General features: G+C 43.2%; 1 protein-coding gene across 1 annotated transcript in view; it reads left to right on the plus strand.

Annotated features, from left to right (window-relative positions):
- The first annotated feature begins 9,228 nt into the window (after positions 1-9,228).
- Positions 9,229-21,584, plus strand: part of RAB38 (RAB38, member RAS oncogene family) — a 57,788-nt gene continuing 45,432 nt past the window's right edge. The window contains exon 1 of the mRNA XM_045483685.1: positions 9,229-10,186. Coding sequence (XP_045339641.1) covers positions 9,985-10,186 — 202 coding nt within the window. The 5' untranslated portion in view covers positions 9,229-9,984. The remainder of the gene's footprint in view (positions 10,187-21,584) is intronic.

Genomic DNA, 21,584 nt, shown 5'->3' on the forward strand with positions numbered 1-21,584 from the left:
AAGGGGTAATACTATAAAATTTCAAAATACCAAGAGTAAACGAAAATAAGTGGTAAATCCTAAAAGATTTCCAAAATAATTATACATTAATTTTCACTGATTTTAAAGTCAATACACGTATATTGTAGAGAATTTAGAGAAGGTATAAAGAAGAAAAATCACCATGAAGTCTATATTTTGGCAAGGTTCCTGCCAGCTATACATATAATTATGCACATATGTTTGCAAAATTGGGATGATGGGAACGTCACTGGGCACTCGGAGCCCCATCTCCCCCACCCCAGCCTGGGAATGTGGGTCCTACTTGCCTTTCCTGCTCTCAGAGGGTGCTCCAAGGACATAACCCTGAGATAGTTTTACTGTGTTGAGAACTGCACAGTATACCTGACTGAGCCCAGTTAGGACCTCTTCATAAACTTCTAAGATTTGGAGGACAGGTGTGGGAATCTACTCGTCTTGCTGCCACCCAAGGCAAGCATCATACTTAAGTTCCCTTTGCTTATTAAAAATGCTACCTATCAACCTGGAGTGGCCTACTTCTGTTCCTCTCTTCCTGTCCTCCACGTATGGGGCTGGTTTCAGATTATACCTGGGAAGTTCTCCAGAGGGTTGTAGGCAAACAGATGATAATACTGACAGCATAGATGTGTTTCATGTGTAATTTCATGTTTGCTTTTTTCCAGATTATATCCTAAACATCACATGGCACTAAATATTTTTACAAATGTGATATTTAATGGCTATAAAATACTAAATTCAATTAAAATTTTTGGATATGACATTGTCTTTTTAACCAATTTTCTATTGATTGGTACTTGGGTTGCTACTAAAAATCTTTTGCATAAATCTTTGAAACACTGATTATTTTTTAGGATGGATTCCTAAAAAAGGAATGATTGATAAAAGGGCATTTACTATTTGTCAGATAATTATGCCTATTTTCAGGACTCACTTTTAATGCATATGGCCAGATTATCTTTGAAAAGGTCTTATCAGTTTAGAGACGGTATTTAAGAGGGGTCTGATGGTGTGGGGTAAAACAACCAGGCTGACCTGGGAGTTCGTGGGAGAGTCAAAAATGGAACACAGCTCTTAAAACTTATAGTCTCATGGTGCGGGGATGCCTCCCTCTCCTTTGCTTTCTGTGGAAGCCAGCCGCAATGCTCAAGTTCCTTGTAGGAAAAACAAGCAGCTTACTGCATCCAGGGCTCAGAGTGGTTGGCACGGGCATAAGACATGGTCTCACGTGGTTCATATTTTCCATTGTCATTAAAACATTTACTGTCTGCTTAAGTCAGGACACAAAATGCAGCCCGGTCTGAAAGAGGACACAAATCCATTGGAGCCTTCAGGTGTGACATGGCAAGTACTGTGCCAGGTGCTGATTGGTACAATAGATTGGGAGGAAATCTACGAAAATAATTCAGTTACGACACAGAGCAGTGAAATGACCTACGTATAGACCGCTGTTATGTGGGTGTGCTACAGAGGGAAATGACCTTGTTGGACTCTAGGAGGTTTATCACTTAAGATGTGGTTTGGTTGCATGAAACAGAAAACAACTCAAGAAAGATTAAATAAGACAGAATTTATTCCTCTCAAACATAAAATAATTTCAGAGGTTGTAAATAGAGTGTCCTACTGAAAAAATGTAGTTTTGAAGGCGATCCATCTCAGAGTGGTAAGATAGGTCTAAGTAGGGGAAACAGAGCCAGGGAGATTTCCTTAGGAAGCAGCTGCTGATGAGCTGTCATGAGACACTGAAATGAAAAGCACAGGGTGAATGGGAGGGATTTTGGAGGGAAGACTCAGCAAAGGTGTCTGAGTGGAAAAGCAGGACACCAGCAGGAAGGAGACGAAGACGGTATCAAGGTTTGGGAGGGCCATCTCTTTAGGGGAAAGATGATGTTTCCTTGCGGGCACTTGGAGCTTGTGGGGATGCCTTCCATCAGGGCCTTGTGAGCCGAGCCTGGGCTGCTGTGGTGGTGTGTGGGGTGTGGCTGCTGCTCCAGGATAGCATGGGGACCTCGTCTGAGGTTCTCAAGTGTCAGCCACCTGCGAAACGTTGCATAGGTTACTTTGGGAGGGTAAACATCTTGGCACTGATAAGATCAGTGGCATCAGGATGAGAAAGGTTGGCTGCAAAAATACTGAAACCTAAAACACTGATTCAGAGCATCTGGTGGAGAGGCCTAGAAAAAGTTATTACACAAAGATTGCTGCTGAAACCTGGAACTGGAGCTGGGAGTCTTTCGCCAAGACCTGTTCAGTGTATAGTCATTTCTTTTAAAATTTGTTTTCTTGCTTTGAAATCAATAATGTTCCCAGTAAAAATAAAATAGAAAATATACAAAAGTAGAAAAATATAATATAGCAAAGCAGTAACCTCATGATCCAGAGATCTATACCTTTCCATAGTTTTTGTATGTGTATTATGCCAAATGGGGTATTATAATATTTTATAATTTTTTTCCAATTTCAGATTTTGTGAAAAATATTATGAACATCTTTCTAAGTCATTCAGTATTTTTTCTTTCACCTCATTTATAAAGATTGTATGATGTGTCATTATATATTTATACCTTTATGATAAAGTTTTAAAGTTTTACTTATTTAAGTAATCTCTCTGCCCAAATTCATAACCCTGAGATTGAGAATCACATGCTTCCCCCACTGAGCCAGCCAGGGACCCCTACCATTGTGATATTTAACCTGATGCATATTTAGGAAGTTCTCATTTTTTTCTGTGACAAACAACAGTATAATATGCATTCGTGAAGTTAAATATGTACAAATCTCTAGTGATTTTGTTACTATAAATTCATACAAATGGAATCATTAGGTCAAAGGCACATACGTTTTTAAGGTTTTTGATACATGTAACCAAATTTCCCTCCAACAGCTTTTTCTTATAGTACCACCACGATCACATGATAGTGTCCATTTCTTTGCATCTTCATGAAGACTGGTATTTTTAGTATTAAAACATATTTGTCTGTCTGAAGAGTGAAAAATGGTATCTCATTGTTTAATTTTCCTACTTCTATTGCTAGTGAAAAAAAATTTTTTTTTGCGTTATTACTGGCCTTTCTATTTTTCTTGTGTGGTGGTTGCTTATTTATAGCTCTGTCCCTTTATCTACTTGGATGTATTAAAATAATTTATAAAAGCTTTTTATATATAAAATATATTCCCTTTTTGCCTGTTGTAAATGTTGCAATTTTTTCCTCAGTTTGCATTTACCATTTGTCTTGCCTCTGGTAATTTTTAATATGTCTACATTTAAAATGTTTTTCCTTTTATGATTTCTGCCCTTTGCAGAATGCATAAAAATCCTTTGCCCGCAGTAATGCTGAAATAGATATTCACCTCTATGTCCTCATAGTACTTTCACAGAGTATAGGAAATGCACGCAGGAATTTGTCTGAGATAGAATCAGAGGACTCAGATGATGCGATGTGTGGGTAATTCAGAGGGAGGAGTCAAGTGTGACTGAGTTTTCAGGCTTGGTAGACTTTGGTGAGGGTGGAACCACTGACTAAAACCAGGAATACAGGAAAAGGAACAAGTCTGTTAGGGTAGATAATGTGTTCGGTTTTGCACAGGCTGCTCTTGAAATGTCTGCCAGGGATCCTGGTAGAAATGCCCAAAAGGCAGTTGGAACAGCGAATGGAATGCACGAGTGAGGTTGGGATTTTAAACACAGATCTAGAAGCCATCAGCAGACATTTGATAGTTCAACCAACATTTGCTTTTCAGTGAACATCCTGGGCCAAACACTAGGCTAAGGTTCTTCACTGCCTTATTTCATTTAGGGTTCCTAAACACTTCAGGAGGTAGAAATTATCATCCTCATCAGGTTATACACACCAAGGGACAGGTTTACAAAAACTACATTTCTTTACTGAAGTCCTATAATTGGTTGGTGGTGAAATTTGAGTGTGAAACCAAGTTAAGTTGGCCTGATTCCAGAGTTGAAGCGATAGCCTTGTTTGCTCCATTGCCAGAGAGGTAGATGAGCTCAAGCATGGAAAGGCAGAGTCCCATTGGTAGGGACTAGCACACTTGGGTAGTGGGCAGCAAAGAAGGAAGGAGCCAGTGAAGGGATCTGGGGGAAGGTAGAGGCTGACATGTATACCTGCTGACTGATGGCCAGCAGAGGCCAAACATATTGATGGTGGGGACATTCTCGTCGATAAATCTGAGACCCCACTCCTGCCCTTGCCCCTGAAAACAAATTCTGTCACGGTGCTTTGCACATAAATACTCCTTGACTGACACTCCATCAGAAATTTTCTTGGGTTATCCTCTGAGCTAGACCATACCAGTCCCTGTGTCCCCACTTGTTGTGGGTTGGGGGCTCACTCCCAGAAGATCCTTAGTATTATCAAACTATTGCCTCCTCTGAGAGCAACAGAAGTAGACTCCTTGTTTTATAGCAGAAACAAGGCCAAGAAGTCTGGATCTGGATTTTACCACATGCTACAGGAGTGTGAAGAGTAGGAAAAGCAGGGATTTAGGAATTATGAGTTACAATTTTCATTCTGTCACTTTGGGTAAATTATTTAAATTCTCTGAGCCCATGGGGTGCCTGGGTGGCTCAGTCAGTTGAGCATCTGACTTGGGCTCTGGTCATGATCTCCTGGTTTGTGAGTTTGAGCCCCGCTTTGGGCTCTGTGCTGACAGCGCACAGCCTGCTTCAGATCCTCTGTCTCCCTCTCTCTCTGCCCCTCCCCTGCTTCCACCCTCTCAAACATAAATCAACATTTAAAAGATTCTCTGAGTCCCATTTCCCTCATGATAAAATGGAGACACCCACTAACAGGGTGGTCGTGAAGGTTAAATAAATTAACTAAGATAAAGGGCTTGGTGCATTGTAGGCACTCAGTACAAGGAAGTTAAAACTCTGAGTCATACTGAATTATTTTGCTCAGTGTTCTCCGATGCTTACCTTTTGGCTATTCCAAAGCTCATTTATACTCATCCATGTTGGGTGGGTTAGGAGGAAAATAAATCCTAACTCAGCCTTCCCTATCTGTCTAATGCAAGTCAAATGTGTTCAGCGAAAGCATAGAAGTTTAGATGGTAATAAATCTGCTGAAAATGATTTAGGTCATGATCTGCTTGTTTTGGTCCAAACTAAGTGGTGGATTCAAAAACTCACCTGCAATCAATTTCTGATGATAATCTGTAGATATCCCATCATAGTTTTTCTTTCTGGGTAAAAAGTCCGACATCAAAATTCTCATGGACTGAAGCGTATTCATTTGAAGCACTTTCCATACAGAATCCATCCTGGCCTCTCTCCACATAGTTTGAAAATGGTTGCCTGCTTCCAGACACCTGCTCTGTCCTGAGTCAATACTGGATATAACTCACATTGCAAGCTAGCACAGGCTTCAGACAAGCCTAGTAGATAAAAGGGGGGCTCTTTGCCTTCAACAAGAAATTAGCACAGCCTTCACTTGGCAGAACTATATATTAAAATGGTGATTTAGGAGAATTTTCAAATGTCCCTCTTTCTTGTGGATCTCATCCTCTGCTTCAGGAATAAACATTCTTTTGGACAACCCTGGCTTGTTCCTGGGGCTTGGTGTAATTATTTAATAGCCCCCCCCCCCCCACCTTTCACTCTCAAGGGTCCCTTTTTGGATGATAAATTCTATTGTTATCTCTTACAGGGCTTTTTCGAAGATATATTATTTGCATTAATCTAAGAAAAATTACCATACCTTTCCTCCAGCAGAGTCTTTGGTACTCTATCTTGAAGTCATTGAAGTATTTCTTCAGAGCAATAATTAAGAGCCATATAAACTAATGAATAACTCCCTACTGCTCTCTTATTGGTGAAAGCAAATAAGGTAACTTTATAAGGACTCCTCTAATAGAACAGCCCTAGGAGGGAAACATGTGGACTTCGTGTTTATGTTTGCAAAAGCAATTCCCAATTATTTTATTTATTTATTTTTTAAAGTTTATTGATTTAGTTTGAGAGAGAAAGCATGAGCAGGGGGAGGAGTAGACAGAGAGGGAGAGAGAATCCCAAGCTGGCTCCAGGCTGTCAGCACAGAGCCCACTGCAGAGCTGGATCTCACAAATGGGAGACCATGATCTGAGCTGGAATCAAGAGTTGGACACTTAACCGACTGAGTCACCCAGGTGCCCCATTTCCCAATCAATTTAATTAGTTTTGCCACTTAATATGAGCAGAGTATGAACCTACATTGAATAGCAAGGGAATGGAGACCTAGAGAAATCTAACTCTGTGCTTTCTGGAATGCCATTCCGTGCCTGAATTCTGAGAACTCTGTGGTCACTTACAGCTTTTACAGACTTGAGTAACCTCCCTTCCTGTTCTTCAGGATAAGGTGTTCTGTAGTGTAGCAACTTGAGGGCAGTAAGATTATCAAAGCATCACCAGAGATGCTTTGAGGGTTACTGCGGAAAACAGGTTTCCATGGCGCAGTGTGGCTGCTGGGAGGAGCCACATAGCACAACCCCAGCCATTCTCTCTGGAGGGAAGGAGATCCAGCTTGTCAGGATAAAGCCAGGCATCCTTCTGGATAGACTCAAGGTATCTGAGACAGATGGATTATCAGGTTGGGCCAGATGGGTTCTTACGGAGTCTCATAATTTGGGGGGAGAGGAAGGACAGTAGGCAAGGATGATCTACCTATTTGCTAATATTCTTTTCATCTGAAGGTACTCTAGCCTGAATCTAGCTTATGGTCTTTCCTCAGCTACCTGGTTTGCTATTTGCAGCCTAGTTCTGAGGGAAGAAAAGTTCAAAGCAAAGCAAAGGAGCACAGGAATGGCTTGCCATCCAAAAAATGTGCTTGGAGAGCTCTTATCTTGGGGGCAAATGCACAGCAGCTAAGGAGAGAACAGAGCCATGAAACAGGAAGAGAACCATGTCATGATGCTTGTGGAAAATGGCTTTTCCACAGTCTTTCACCCAAATGTCCTAATTGGGGGGTAGGAGGTGGAGGGAGCAAATGGAGTACAGGATAGGAAATGCCACAGCTTTGGTAATGGTGCCATTGCGGGAGTGATTAGAATCAGCTGAGTGTCACTCCTGCCAGAAGGTGTGGCTAAAAGACCCAGAACTCTGACAGGTCAGTCACAAGTACACTCCACAGATCTTGTAACCCAACTCCCTCATTTTACGTCGGATCTTTCAGGATGTCACTGAACTGCTAGCCTGGCAGGATCACCAAGCTGCTTTAGTCTAAAAGATTTAAAAAAACATAAACCAGGAGTTATTTCTCCCCACTGTGAAGAACTGTCATGAGACCTAAATGAATGACTCTGGAAACAAATTGCAGTACTTCCTGTCTGGCCAGGGAGCTTGCTCTCCACAGTTGCCCACTGCCCCTAACAGGGAGGCCCTGTTAGAGGCAGTGAGGCTGAAGCTTTAGGATCTGTTCCTTAATTTTGTATTCTTTTGCTTAAAGACCACTCTCCACCCAATTTTATAAGCTTTAGGTCTCAGAAAACCTGAATCTTGGTCTGCCTGTCCTACATGGTAAATCTAACTACCTGGTGCTCCAACATGCTCGCAATCAGAAGAGGAGACCAAGTAAGGCTGGGAATGGCTCACCTTGGACTAGGCTGGGAAACAGGCTGGGGCAGGCATAACACTGAGGGCTACTGGCTCATGTAATGTCTCAACTCTCTACCCGCTCCTTGTTTCCACCCCCAGTTCCTTGCCCAGACCAAACTTGTCTTCAGGTCTACAGACCCAGGATTTTAGATCTAGGGAAGGCCTTTGTCATCATCCCTCATTCTGCAGGCTCTCAGAAGGGCCTAACCCCTTGAGGTTTGTGAACTCCCCTCCCTGCAAAGTGAAGCCACAGCGTTGGCCAATACTTTAAGCAGGAAGACTAGTTGGTTCACTTGTTAGATATAATCTGCCTGCTGTGTCCCTGCATCGGTGGAAACCAAAGAATGGTGTCCACCTGTCTAGGCACTCAATAAAACACAAACCAGTGCAATTCTGCACACCTTCACTTAGTGCCCATTGTGAGCCAAGCTACTCCCTGAAGGGACAGAAAGCTGACAAGATATGATGCTGGTCCTCAGTATTTATATCAGAGAACAGGGTGTGAAAAGTTTGCCCCTCGTTTGCTATTTATAGCTGCCATTTAGTCAGCACCTGCTATTCAGCGGGACGTTTTATTATACATATTGTCTCTACTTTGACCGACAACTCTAGAAGGTAGATACCATTATTCTCACTTTGTGCATGTGGAAACTGAGGTGCAGAGAGGTTATGTGACTTCTCTAGGTTAGGCAGCTGGGGCATCGCTCTTCTTGTTAGAGGCTCATGGAGGCTGAAGGAGAGCATGTGTAATGTCAGATGAAGGCAGAAAGATGATGGGCGTGCCTCACCTATTCTCTGTTTCACACAAGCCTGTATTGAAGTCCCAGTTGTAACACTCTGCATGGGTTTGGGAGAACTGCTCTCTGTCTTGCTTTCCTCCTCGATAAACTGGACAAAATACTTCGTAATATAGTTGGAAAGATGAAATGAGATAATGTGGACATGGCTCAGTTCCTGGCACTTTCGGGTACAAAATGATTCACTTTGGTACAAAATGCTCATCACATGGATCTGCATGCCACTTCCTCAGAAATTTATGTTTTTACTAAATTGTTGCCTTCTCAGGGAGGCCTTCCCTGGCCACCCTATCTAAAAGACCAACCCCATTCCAACTCTTCATACCTGTAGCCCTATGTTATTTATCACCAACTAATATGTTACAAATTGTACTTATTTATTTTTGTTTTTTTCGTCTGCCTCCACCTACAAGAAGGTAAAGTTTTTGAGACCAGGAATCTTTGTGCTATTTCTGTATCATCCCAAGCACAAATATATATTGGTTAAAAAGAATAAATTAAAAACCAAACAAAAAACCCCCTCTTTGGCTTAGAAAATTGGCTTTTAATTTGACTTTTTCCTATTTGACCCTGGGTACATTATTTAAAATGTCTAGGCCTCAGTTTCCTCTTCTGTAAAGGGGGAAGAATGATGGTATCACTTTTAAGACTGCTAGGATAATTAAGCGACATGCATATAAAAACTGGCACATAGCAAGTGCTGGATAAATGCTTGCTATTATTATCACTTGAAGTATTCTGACCAGTTATTTAAATCGTCTTTCAATGTCGCCCAGAGCTTTTAGGATAGGAGAAGAGGAGGCTAAAAGCCAAGGATACCCTCTGCGTTTTCAGCCCAGTGATCCCCCTTGGTAGACCACTGACAAAGAGTCAAAATGCTCAGTGTTCTCACTGCAAGGCTGCTCACATGTCTGGATTACCATTACCACGTCACTGAGGAAGACAGCAAACTGAGGCTTGCCCAAGATCAAAGGACTTGCCCAAGATCACTCACCTCTAAAACCAGGGCATGCTGAACCCAACCCCCCATCCCATGTTGGGCCTCCTACAATTGTATTATCCGCTGCCTCTCTTCCAAGCTCTCTCTGCAGTGTGGGTTGGAGACGCGGCTGTGAGCTCAGGAGCCCTGTGTTCACCAGGCTTGTCACTTTCATCTCCCGCAATACACTGAACTTTTCTAACTCAGTTTTCCCGCCCGCAGAACGTGGGAAATAAAGCCCACACCTCACAGCTTTGCGTTCAGGATCACAGGCGAGGAAAGCTCTTCGGAAACAGCAAAGCGCCCTACGAATAACCTCCGCAACAGGCATTCACACTCGAGCTCCCCCACTTCCCAGTCCCGGGAGACGCTCCCGTCTCCGCCCACCTCCTAGGCGGCGCGGCGCGGGGTAGGAAGGAGGATTAACCCCTGGGCGCCTGTCTGGGCGTTTCTCCAGGCGGCCGGGGAGGAGTTCCGCCTCTCGCCCCCGCCCCGCCGCTGGGCTCCCTGGAGCCCGCACTCGCGCTCTCGGAGTCCCTCTCCCGCCCAGGCCCCTGCTGGCTGCGCTCCCTCGGTCCGGCACTGCACGCGGGCGGCCCGCCAGGATGCAGGCCGCGCACAAGGAGCACCTGTACAAGCTGCTGGTGATCGGCGACCTGGGCGTGGGCAAGACCAGCATCATCAAGCGCTATGTGCACCAGAACTTCTCCTCGCACTACCGGGCCACCATCGGCGTGGACTTCGCGCTCAAGGTGCTCCACTGGGACCCTGAGACAGTAGTGCGCCTGCAGCTCTGGGACATCGCAGGTGAGCACCCGGGGAGGAGGCGAGGGCCGGAGGGCCTCGAAGCGGGTCTGCAGGCCCCGGGGCAGCGGGTTGAGGTCTAGTGTAGTCCGGGGCGCTGAGCCGCAAGAGACTTTTTCTGGTGGGTTGGAAACTTGTTTCCAAAGAAAACAAAAAAGTTTTTTTTTTTTTCTTTCTCTCTCTCTCTCTCTCTCTCTCTCTCTCTCTCTCTCTCTGGCTGAAACTTCAAGTGCATTCCCTGGCGCTTTGGGATTGTTGCTTGAACACCCTCTCACACCCACCCCTGGGATCACTCGACCCAGCGCGGGCCCCCGAAGGGACCCAGAGAGAGACTATCTGGAGTCGCATTCAGTTCTCCCTCTCCAGCTCTTTTTCCGGGCGTGGGCAACGCTGCGGGTGACGAGGCCCTTAGTGTCATGCCAGCCACCAACGGGGGAGTCTTCAGACCTGTTAACAGCGGGAACTAGGAGAGTTCCAGGCTAGAGGGGTTTACTCACTGCTGTTTTTAATTGCTCCTTGCTCTCGCCTCCCTCTTTACCCTTCAGTCAAGAGAGTTTGAGGTTCTCAGCTTTGGTGAAGCCAAGGATCTTTGTGTGTATGTACTGGGGGCAAAGTATTATTTCTCTCTTTGTCTGACTCTCTGTGGTCTATGAAAAGGAGCCTGTGCACATACCTTAAGGTCACTTTTGTCAAAGAGTCTATGACATTAGTCATTTCTTTCTTTCATTTTTTAAGTTTATTTATTTTGAGAGAAAAAGTGCGAACAGGTGAGGAGCAGAGAGAGAGGGAGAGAGAAAATCCCAAGCAGGCTCCAGTCTGTCAGTACAGAGCCCATCCAGGGGCCACCCAGGCACCCTGGCCGTACGATTTCTTGATTTGGCCTTAAAGTTTTCAGTGAGAAATCTGCAAACTGTGAAGCTTCATTACAATGTTTGAAACCAGAATTTGATTCTGAGGGTTTGTACCCAGAGCTGGGCAGGGCATTAGGCAAATGTATGTCTGCTCCAAGTGTGAGTTCTCGGACTGAAGCTGTTTGCAACCTGGGCATGTCCAACCCCTCATTATAGATCCTGGCTCTGCCACTCACTAACCTGCTCAGTGGCTTCAGACAAGTCCCTTCGGCTCGGTTGCATCCTTGTTAAGTGCAAAGGGGTTGGACATGGCAGCTCAGGAATCTTCCTGCTCAGTTTTAAGGTCCTCTGGGATTCGTTGTGAACAGTCCCACCTCACCTCTGACTGTTCCATGGTCTGTGGTACCAGGAGTCTTTGTAAGTGCTGGACCCAAACCCGGCACTTGTCCTTCAGAAAATAGCTTCATTTTTAGCTGGTGTATTTGACTGGAAACACTTTATCATGACTCGAAGCAAGAACAAATGTGGAAAATTTTTGAAAGGGCACTTCAAGTTCTGGGGACTGCGGTGCCTCTTTAATCATGAGCTGCCAAGTCTTATGATAAACCTTTTGGCATGTGAACAGATTCATGCATTTGAAGTCATCTTCAGCAGCTCCAGTAGCATGGGGGTTATCAGAGACCGGAAGATGTTACCAGCCACTATCTGATTAGGTTTTTCATCTAGAAAAGCCACACTGTGTCTCAGCACTCGGTTGCTGCATTTTTTGGTGTCTGAAAACTCTCCTGGCTGTACTGGAGTATCCAGGACTCAAGTTTAGAATTAGCTTACTGTTTCAAAGGGGATATAGCTATAATTTAGACTTTTGTGTCAAATGCAAATAAGGATGTGACCTCAGGCGTGTTATATAATGTCCATGAATCTCAGTGTCCCCACCTAACAGAGAGGAGAGAAAGGTATAGTGATTAAGAGACTAAATTCCAGAGTTGAACCGCTTTCGACTGAATCCCTGTTTTACCCCCCCCATGTCCTGGGCGATTTTAGGTTAAGTTTCCTAACCTCCTGATTTCAGCCGACTCATCTGTGAATTAGGCAGAATGCTTTCTCCCAATAAATGGCAAATGAGCAAACAGATGCCAGCTAAAGGTGACTAAAGTTTCCACTATCTAGGAGAGCTGCAAGGATTACTGTTATACTACCATTTTTTTTTGACCATGTATAAATGCTAGGAAGAAGGACATGATATAAATATGTGGACTAAATCTTAATAAATGAGGGGGCCCCCCAGATGCTCAGTTCGTTAAGCATCAGACTCTTGATTTTGGCTCAGGTCATGATCTCAGGGTTCATGGGTCTCAGCCCAGCGTCCAGCTCTGTGCTGACAGTCTGGAGCCTGCTTGAGGTTTTTGTCTCTCTCCCTCTCTCTCTGCCCCTCCCTGACTCATGCTGTCTCTTTTTTCTCTCTCTCTCTCAAAAAAATAAATAAGTAAACTTTAAAAAATTATAAAAAAGTAAATCTTAATAAATTTGGAACATAGAATCTGTTCCAAAATGCCCAGCACCATCTTTTAGCTTTATCAGCATTACAACATGCTGACATGAGCAGCTGAAATCCCAAGTTTAGAAATGCCCCCTGAGCCATGGTTCTGGACTAACATGGCTGTGGAGGCTCTAGTGACAGAGGTCTGTGTACATAAGAAACTTAAGAGGTCTGTGTACGTATAGTGGTGTGTAGCGGGTCAGTAGGGGAACTTCTTCCCAGAGCTCTGATGTTCAGTGGGAACCTGTCTGTGTCAGCCTCCAGCCCAGAGACCCTGTGAGCTGAGTTATAAGCTGGGCATCAGGCACAGCTGGTCGTGGGGAACCTGTGCCCTGTGGGAAAGGATGATAGGAGCATCGTGGTGACATGTTTCGTGCTACATCAATAGCCCTGTGAGGAGTGAATTCATATGAAGTCCAGCCTCAGTTGCCCACCCAGATTCCAGTCAACTAACTGTACCTCACGGCACCTTCAGATCAGCCTGACTGTCCAAACACAGGAATGATTCCCTTTCCTCTTTATTCTCAACTCTGCTATGTGTGTGGAAAGAAGAGGTGAGACTAAAAAGTGAACGGTGAGCCTCACTTTGAGCTAGTTAGGAGTGTGGATGAGATAGAGGGGATGGCCCTGTCTTGATAGAATATCAGATCCATCTGCTATAGAGGGGATCTTTTCTCATTAGACCTTTGATATTCATTTGATTCAATGCCAAGTTGGGCCCTATTTATTTGTCCAACTAATTTCCATCATATATCTCTTATAGCCACTTCAGCTGGCCAGTCTGTTCCTGAAAGACTCCAAAATACTTCTCAGGAGGCACCTGGCTGGCTCAGTTGGGAGAGCATGCCACTCTTGATCTCCGGGGCATGAGGTCATGAGTTGGAGCCCCACGTTGGGCCTAGAGATTACTTAATTTAAAAAAAAAAAATGCCTCTCAGGGCTTGTGAAGTAGGCCTTGACACCAACATGGTAAATTCCACAAACGTTGTAGGGAATAGCAATCACCCTGAATCCCAAAGATTCTACATAGAGGAGCAAGTGGGTCAACTCTGGGTTCCAAAGCTCTTGATAGCATCAAGAGAAATTAAGTCATTTTGCCCAAGGCCACCTGCCTAATAAGTGGGAGAGCTGGATTTGATACAGTTTTGTTTGACTTGGAATCAAGCCATGTTCTTCATGACTAAAGCCCAAGAGTCCCTGGGACATTGCTGGCCCATTGGGGTTATACCTTCCTCTCCTTTACAGGTATTCCTTCCTTAGTAAATAGGTTATCCTTGCTTTCTCCTTCCTATTTCTTTTTCTTTCCTTTTCTTTTCTTTTCTTTTCTTTTCTTTTCTTTTCTTTTATTAACGTTTTTATTCATTTTTGAGAGGTAGAGAGAGACAGGGTAGGAGTGAGGGAGGGGCAGAGAGAGAGGGAGACACAGAATCTGAAGCAGGTTCCAGGCTCTGAGCTGCCAGCACAGAGCCCGACGCGGGGCTCGAACCCATGAACCATGAGACCGTGACCTGAGCTGAAGTCAGACACTTAACTAACTGAGCCACCCAGATGCCCCTTCTACTTCCTATTTCTAACATATTTTTGGATATTAATCAGAACCACTGTGCAGATAGAAAGAGGAAATGCAATGAAAATCTATTTCCGAAAATTTAATTCTTGGTTGTAAGGTTTTTAAAATAGATTTATCAAGAAAAAAGTAAATAAAAGGTTCACACTTGAGACTCTTCTATTTCTCTTCAAATCTGATACTATAATTACTCCATTAGCACTTTCAAAGAGAACTATACAATTTTGTCTAGAACTCTTAACGTGCTTTGGGACCCAGCTGCAGGAATTGAGATAGCCATAGTAATAGTAGCTCACATTTCATACGCATTTATTCTTGCAGTTGTCCACACATTTTAATTTTTAATTCCCCAGTAAAATAGCTGATTAAGTGGAAGTGCTAGAACTTAAAATGTGGCCATGCTCAGTTCACCATCTAATGGTTCGTGGGATCAAACCTCACATTGAGCTCTGCACTGACAGCACAGAGCCTGCTTGGGATTCTCCCTCTCTCTATGCCCCTCCCCTGCTCATACACACACACACACACACACACACTCTCTCTCTCTCTCAAAATAAACAAATAAATTTAAAAAAATTATTAAAAAATATTTGGTCATGGAATCTAGTACCCAGTCTCCTAACAGTTTTGCTCAATTTCCCACAATTTAAATTTTTTTTTCAACGTTTATTTATTTTTGGGACAGAGAGAGACAGAGCATGAACGGGGGGGAGGGGAAGAGAGAGAGGGAGACACAGAATTGGAAACAGGCTCCAGGCTCTGAGCCATCAGCCCAGAGCCCGACGCGGGGCTCGAACTCACGGACCGCGAGATCGTGACCTGGCTGAAGTCGGACGCTTAACCGACTGCGCCACCCAGGCGCCCCAATTTCCCACAATTTAAAAATAAAACACTTTCAACATACTACAAATATATTTTGAAAATATACCTGACATTGAGTAAGCAATGAAACCTGGCTGGACCTCAGTTGCCGTGTCTGTAAATGGCCATTGTTCCATTTTCCTATGACATCACGTATTTGTATTATGTTATATCCTGCAATTCCTGTCAGCTCTAGTAGGTTTTCACTCTTCCCAGGTTGTATGTGGCAGCATATTCCAGCTTCTTTCCTTGCTAGGTTTGTGACTTGGGCAGGTCACTTAGCTTCTGTGCCTCGGTTTCCTGTCTGTAACTGGGGACAATAGCAGAGCCCGTACCTTAGAGTTGGTAAAAGAATGAAATGGGTTAATTTGTGTAAAGTTGTGCCTATCTGACACAAAATCAATGCTAAATAAATGTTAGCTATTGCTCTTGTTTTTTTTCTATTTTTTTTTTCATTGTATTTATTTTAGAGAGAGAGAATCTTAAGCAGCTTTCACACTCAGTGCGGAGCTCAGCGCGGGGCTCGATCCCACGACCCTGGGATCATGACCTGAGCTGAAATCCAGTCGGGCACTCAACAGACTGAGCCACCCAAGGTGCCCCTACTCTTGCTTTTAATTGTTATTACAAAATACCTTCACAACATTTTCCTGCTTGATCTTGTCAGCATCGCTGAGGGTATAGACAGATCAGGTGGTACTAAACTAAATCTATTTTATATCAGACAAGATGAAGAATAAGAGAGTTAAGGGACTGGTCCAGGGTCGCAAAAGTTAGCAAGGGGCAGAGGAGGAAAAGTAGCCGAGGAAAACATTTCCATCAGGGCACATCTCTGCTAACTTTCCGTGCCTATGCTGTGTGACAAGGAAGCACTGGAGGACATTAACTATCCAACAGGCAGAGCGATGGAAGGAGGCAGCATGGGCCTAGAATCAGGAGCCCCAGGACACTGAATCCCCACTCCAGTGGCCATGAGATTCATCTGGATTACAGTGCTGTGTTGTTTCAGAATTTATAAAATGCTTCCACATTGTGACAGTCAATTGGGGGAAGGTTTTGGACTTTACTATCTCTTCAGTGTCAATTTTCTAAAAAAAACCCTGTAATTCTCCAAGGAAGTTTAGAAGAAAGGTCTTAAATATCAATATAATAGATCTAGAAATGTAGAAAGAGCTAAATTTGGCAACCATCATGTCAAGCAAAAAACAAAAAATAAAAATGCATGTCGAGTCTGGGCCACATTCTGCTGGGCAGTTTATTGCTTTGTTTCTAGCCTGGCTAATTATAAATTTTCTAAATACCATGTGGACTAACATGGTATGTGCTTACAGGTAAGCGGTATGTGCACTGAGCAAGATGGTGAACTTTCTAAGTAGGGTGAATGATGTGTGGGGAAAGCACCTCAGGGTTTTTTACAGGGCACTCACTAGAATCTCCATCTGTCACAGACACATGAGCATTAGGCATGTGGGACATGTCCACTCATCTAGGTTTTAGAGGACTGGTTCTGACAGGAGAGCACATAGCAGTCTGACCAAGGAAAGCCAAGTCATCTGAAAGAAGGAAGGGATGGGGAGGAGCAGTTCTAATGTGTGGCTTCAGCACAAATGTTTATGAAATGCCTGGTATGTGTTAGGTACTGTTCTGGGTGAGGGGAAAACAAAGAGGGATAAAGTATTGAACAAGACCCGATTCCTGACCTTAAGAAGTTCACAGTTCAGTGGGCATGATGGCACCAAAGCAAATCACAGTAACAGCGAGTGAACTGTACCAATATAGGCTACTCCAAAATATTCTGGTGGTGCAGATGGGGTCCTACCTGCACCACATCCATCCACTCTCTGAGCTTAAATTCAAGCAGGCTGGATAAAGCCTCTACCTAGTGGGATGTTTCCTGTACCCTTACCTACCACCAGCTACTCCTTGTGAGTGATTTCAGGGCTGTACAGCTTGAGGCAGAAGTTCATCTTCTGTCTCTCGTCAATTCTGTCTCCTTCTCTTGAGAATCTTAGGCATTCCCATGGCTTTAAACTCCATGCAGACGACTCCAAAAATGTGCGTATAACCTTGACTTCTCATGACCTTCAGACGTACAGTTCTGTCTTCATGCTGGGCATCTCCTTTATGATATCTCACACATATTGCAAGATTAGTATGTCATAGCAAAGTGGCATAAAAAACAAAGATTGTTGTTTTTTCTCTTTTAATAAAGTGATGTATGCTCAGTGTAGCAAAAATTGGAAAGCCCAAAAGAAAACAACAATAGCAACAACAAAGGACTACAAAGAATATCCACAATCACCCCTTTTAATGATAAGTAGCACAGGGTGCTATTTGTCTGTCTATACTAGATATCTTTCACCACTCACTGGACTTGCTATACACCTTTCCGCCACTCACTTGGACTTGAAACTTGTGCCATCTTTTCTTCTTTGACCCTCCAAGTCAGATAGTGATTATTCTTCTCCTGTCACTGCTTTACATCAAGGGCAGCACTATTATTACTTACCTATATAATAGCCACCTGTATAGCTCTAGTCTCTTCTTCCTGCAGTTATGTGTACCAAGGTCAAGTTCATCTTCCCAGAACATCACCTTGGCGGCTCCACATTGTCTATAGATTGTGCATATCATGAAAAGAAGAATTAAAGCAGTAGGGATGAGGTGATGGAAGGTTGATGGCTAGAACGAGGATGGATTTCAGGCCATAGAGCCATTGGGGGCAGAATTGGTGGGGTCCTAGCAAGTAAGAAGTGACTGGAGTCCTTGAGGCCTGACCAGGTCTAAAGGAAACCCAGGATCCATTTCAAGGTGGCTTCTTGTCATGAATATAGTTATTCTCATTGAGGGTTGAAATGGTACTTAATTTTTTTTTTTGTTTTATTTTACTGAATTTTATTTAAAAATTCATTTTAAAATTTGAGGATTTGAGAGGTATAAGATTTTTCCTGGGAGAATTTATTCATTCACTTGATAAGCAGAGGGATTTAGGGGTAAACAAAATGGATCAATTTTCATGCTTATGGAATCTGATAGTCTGGTGGGATAATTATTTAATCACTGTTCTGATAAGTGCTCTGAAGGGGTGCTAAAAGAAAGTCAAAACAGGCCACCTACCCTAGCTATAGTGTAGAGGTGAGGACACTGTGTGGACAGCGGTACTCTGGCATGGCTATAGGTTACAATATGCGGGCCCATGAAAGGATGCATATGCTAAGCTAAAGGTTAAGAGTGATGGTTCCTTATATTTATCAATTTGTCAAGTCAATCTTTGCAGTTTAAACACCACAGTGATTCTGTCAAATAGGTCTTATTATTTCCAATTTTGTAGGTGAGGAAACTGGGCCCAGCAAAAGTGGAGCATGGTGTCCGGTATGTAGTGGTTGTTCAGCGAAAGTGGTTTGGTGTTAAGCAGTCACTGGCATTAATACTGGAGCCCTCGCTCACCTGAAAAGTTTTTGAGAAGAGCTCCTTTGTAGTAAGGCTTAGAGCCCTTTCCCTCTTCTGATGATTCACTCTAGGGAATCCTGCAAAGCTTTCAAGTCGTTGAGAGCCCCCATGCTCTTTTTTTTTTTCTTTCACTTTCTTAGATTCTAAATTGGAAATTTCCAGAGGGATATGCTGACCCTACTACTCCTGGGCTGGAAATCACGTTTATTCCCTCAAAGGAAGATTCTCATCATCTAGGCTGGTGTACTAGAGTAGTCTCCAACTTGGCAAGGTCAAGACTGTGACTGCAGCCTGGGTTTCAAATTATTGAGTTCCGCTGTTTTTTTCCCAACGGTTTGAGAATTCAATTAAAAAGTATATGATCTTAATTTACTCTTTGAAAAAAACTCAGGTTTTAACTGCCACCATTCCCCACTCCTTTTGGTTTCTCATGCACAGGTATTAATTAAATCCTATCTCTTCTCTCTCTCTCTCTCTCTCTCTCTCTCTCTCTTTTTATTTGTTTGGAGAGAGAGTGAGAGTGTCTGCACAAGTGGGGGAGGGGCAGAGAGAGAGAGAGAAGGATAGAGAGAGAATCCCAGTCATCCTCTGCACTACCAGCATGATGCCCAGCCTGATGATAAGGGGCTCAAACTCATGAACCCTGAGATCATGACCTGAGCCTACATCAAGAGTCGGATGCTCAACCAACTGAGCCACCCAGGCTCACTGCCCCCATCTCTTCTATCTTGAAAAATAACTGTCTTATCCCCTTATGAGTAGCCATGTCTTCTTCACAACTCATCTGGACTACTATAGCAGCTTCCTTATACCCATACCTTCATCAGGCTCCTCTCCCTGCTCCCAGGCCCCATCGGTTTGTCATCCATAGACATGAGACTTTGCAGCATGGCTTCATTCTCCAGTCAGATATTCTCCAGTTTGGCATTCTTCGGTGGATCTCCATCACTTTCAGAATTAGAGGCTGAACTTTTTACCTTGAAATTTGAGCTCACCCATTCCAGTCTCATATCTTATACCTCTCTTGACCATTCCAGATATCTTACAGTGGCTTCAATTCACCCACCTTCCCCTCTGTGCTGTGGCTCATATGATTGCCACTGGCTAAATACACTTTCCTCCTTTTTACTTAGATGATGTGTATGGATTCTTTGTCACAAAACCCATCTCACCCCCTTTATGAAGCATCTGCTTGAGCCCATGTGTCCCTGGGAGGCAGTGTTTCTTTGCTCCCATAATAGCCATGCTTATCATTTTAGATTAGAAGCCCTTCACTTCTGCATTACAATGTCTTTTTCTTCCAATTTATGACCCTAGGTCCCAGCATAGTCTTTGGTATTTAGTAGGTCCTCAATGAGTGTTTGTTCATTAAAAAGTTTTTCAGCCAACTATTTCAGCATTGCTTTAATTCTAAGATATACTGTTGATCTAAACATTTCTCCAATAAAACAGAAAATAATGAATTTGTTTATGCTTGAAAGACTTCATAGTTTTATGAATATTAACAATTAAAAATGCATACATTTTATAACTGACAAATATGGTAGTCACTTTCCTGAAGATGGCATTCTGTTTTATTTTTTACCGTAAAAACTGGAGAGTGAGCTTAAAGACCATTCTTTTTTTTTTTTTTTAACGTTTATTTATTTTTGAAACAGAGAGAGACAGAGCATGAACGGGGGAGGGGCAGAGAGAGAGGGAGACACAGAATTGGAAGCAGGCTCCAAGCTCCGAGCCATCAGCCCAGAGCCCGACGTGGGGCTCGAACCCATGGACCGCGAGATCGTGACCTGAGTTGAAGTCGGACGCTTAACCGAGTGAACCACCCAGGCGCCCCTAAAGACCATTCTTAAAAGCCGCACTTCATCATTTAACCGAGTCTTTATAATTTGGAATGAAGTGTCATTTATTTGGAGGTCACATGGCAAAACTGCATCCTTATGATTTTTGGATACATTAAATGAAGTCATTATTTTGAAGGGTAATTTTCACAGAGGTAAGACCTTGACAGCTCATCAAACCAAATCCTTCATTTTACAGAAGAGAAAGCTGTGCTCTGAAAGGGGGTTTGTATTAGTTTCTCAGAATTTTAGAACGAGTTAATGGTAGAACTGGAACCAGAATGTAGGCATCTCTAGTTTATTAATGATGAGATTTGAAGAAGCTTATTTTTTTTTTAATTTTTTGGTATAGTCTTAAGCACTGAGACACCAAAATAATTGAATTTGGTGGGCACCAGCCCTATGGAAATTCATGCAGTGAAGAAGAGAGGGTGATGGTCCCGGGGGCACCCAGAGACATCCATAGTCTGGCTTCCAATAGCATTCCTAGTATTATTTTCCTCTCTTCTCCATGATGAAGCTTTGCTTCCTTGTTCACACCCCATGGTCATTGCCTCTACGCCCTTGTTCCTGCTCTTCCTGTTGGTTCACATGCCCTTCCCTTTATTCCCACATATCCAAATCCTATATCATGTTTAAGACCCATCCAAAAGGGCAACTCCTTTACAAAGACTTTCCTAATTCTCTCTTTCCAGCAGTAACTTCCTCTTCCCTTGAACCTCATGCAATTTTTTATGCCCTTGTAGCACTTCTTCTTTTAACCTTGTTTTAGAGTTATTCATACCTCTCCAGATAGCCCTCATGTGTTTTAGCAGGCATTGCCACAGATTGTTGCATAATTTACTGAAATGACTGTGGAGTCAGCAAACAGGTAGAGAAGGAGAAAGCACTATATAGGAGGAGAAACAAGCAAGGGCAGGATTTTGGAAGCAAAGGAGAAAGGATTTTAGGAGAGGATAGTCAATAGTTTCAAATGTCTGAGAGAGATCAGAATTATTTCTTTCCGCTTGGAGTCTCTACTTTTTGTAGTCTCTTTTATCCTGATACGTTATTTAACCTTTCTTTCTCATCAGCCTTGCATTAAACTGTTCTTTCAAGAAAAGTGATGAAAAACTTGGCTTCTTGTATAAGCTCCTCAGCCTAATGGAGACAAGGAAAATATCTGTAGGGGGAAGGATTCAGACAATTTTCAGTCTAATTTCTAGGGAAAAATTTAAAGCTAATCAACAAATTTTTTGTTGGGAGGACTATTTTTCTCTATGATATAATGTATTATTAACAGCTACCATTT

Source organism: Leopardus geoffroyi, chromosome D1 (assembly GCF_018350155.1).
Source record: "Leopardus geoffroyi isolate Oge1 chromosome D1, O.geoffroyi_Oge1_pat1.0, whole genome shotgun sequence".
Taxonomy (NCBI): domain Eukaryota; kingdom Metazoa; phylum Chordata; class Mammalia; order Carnivora; family Felidae; genus Leopardus; species Leopardus geoffroyi.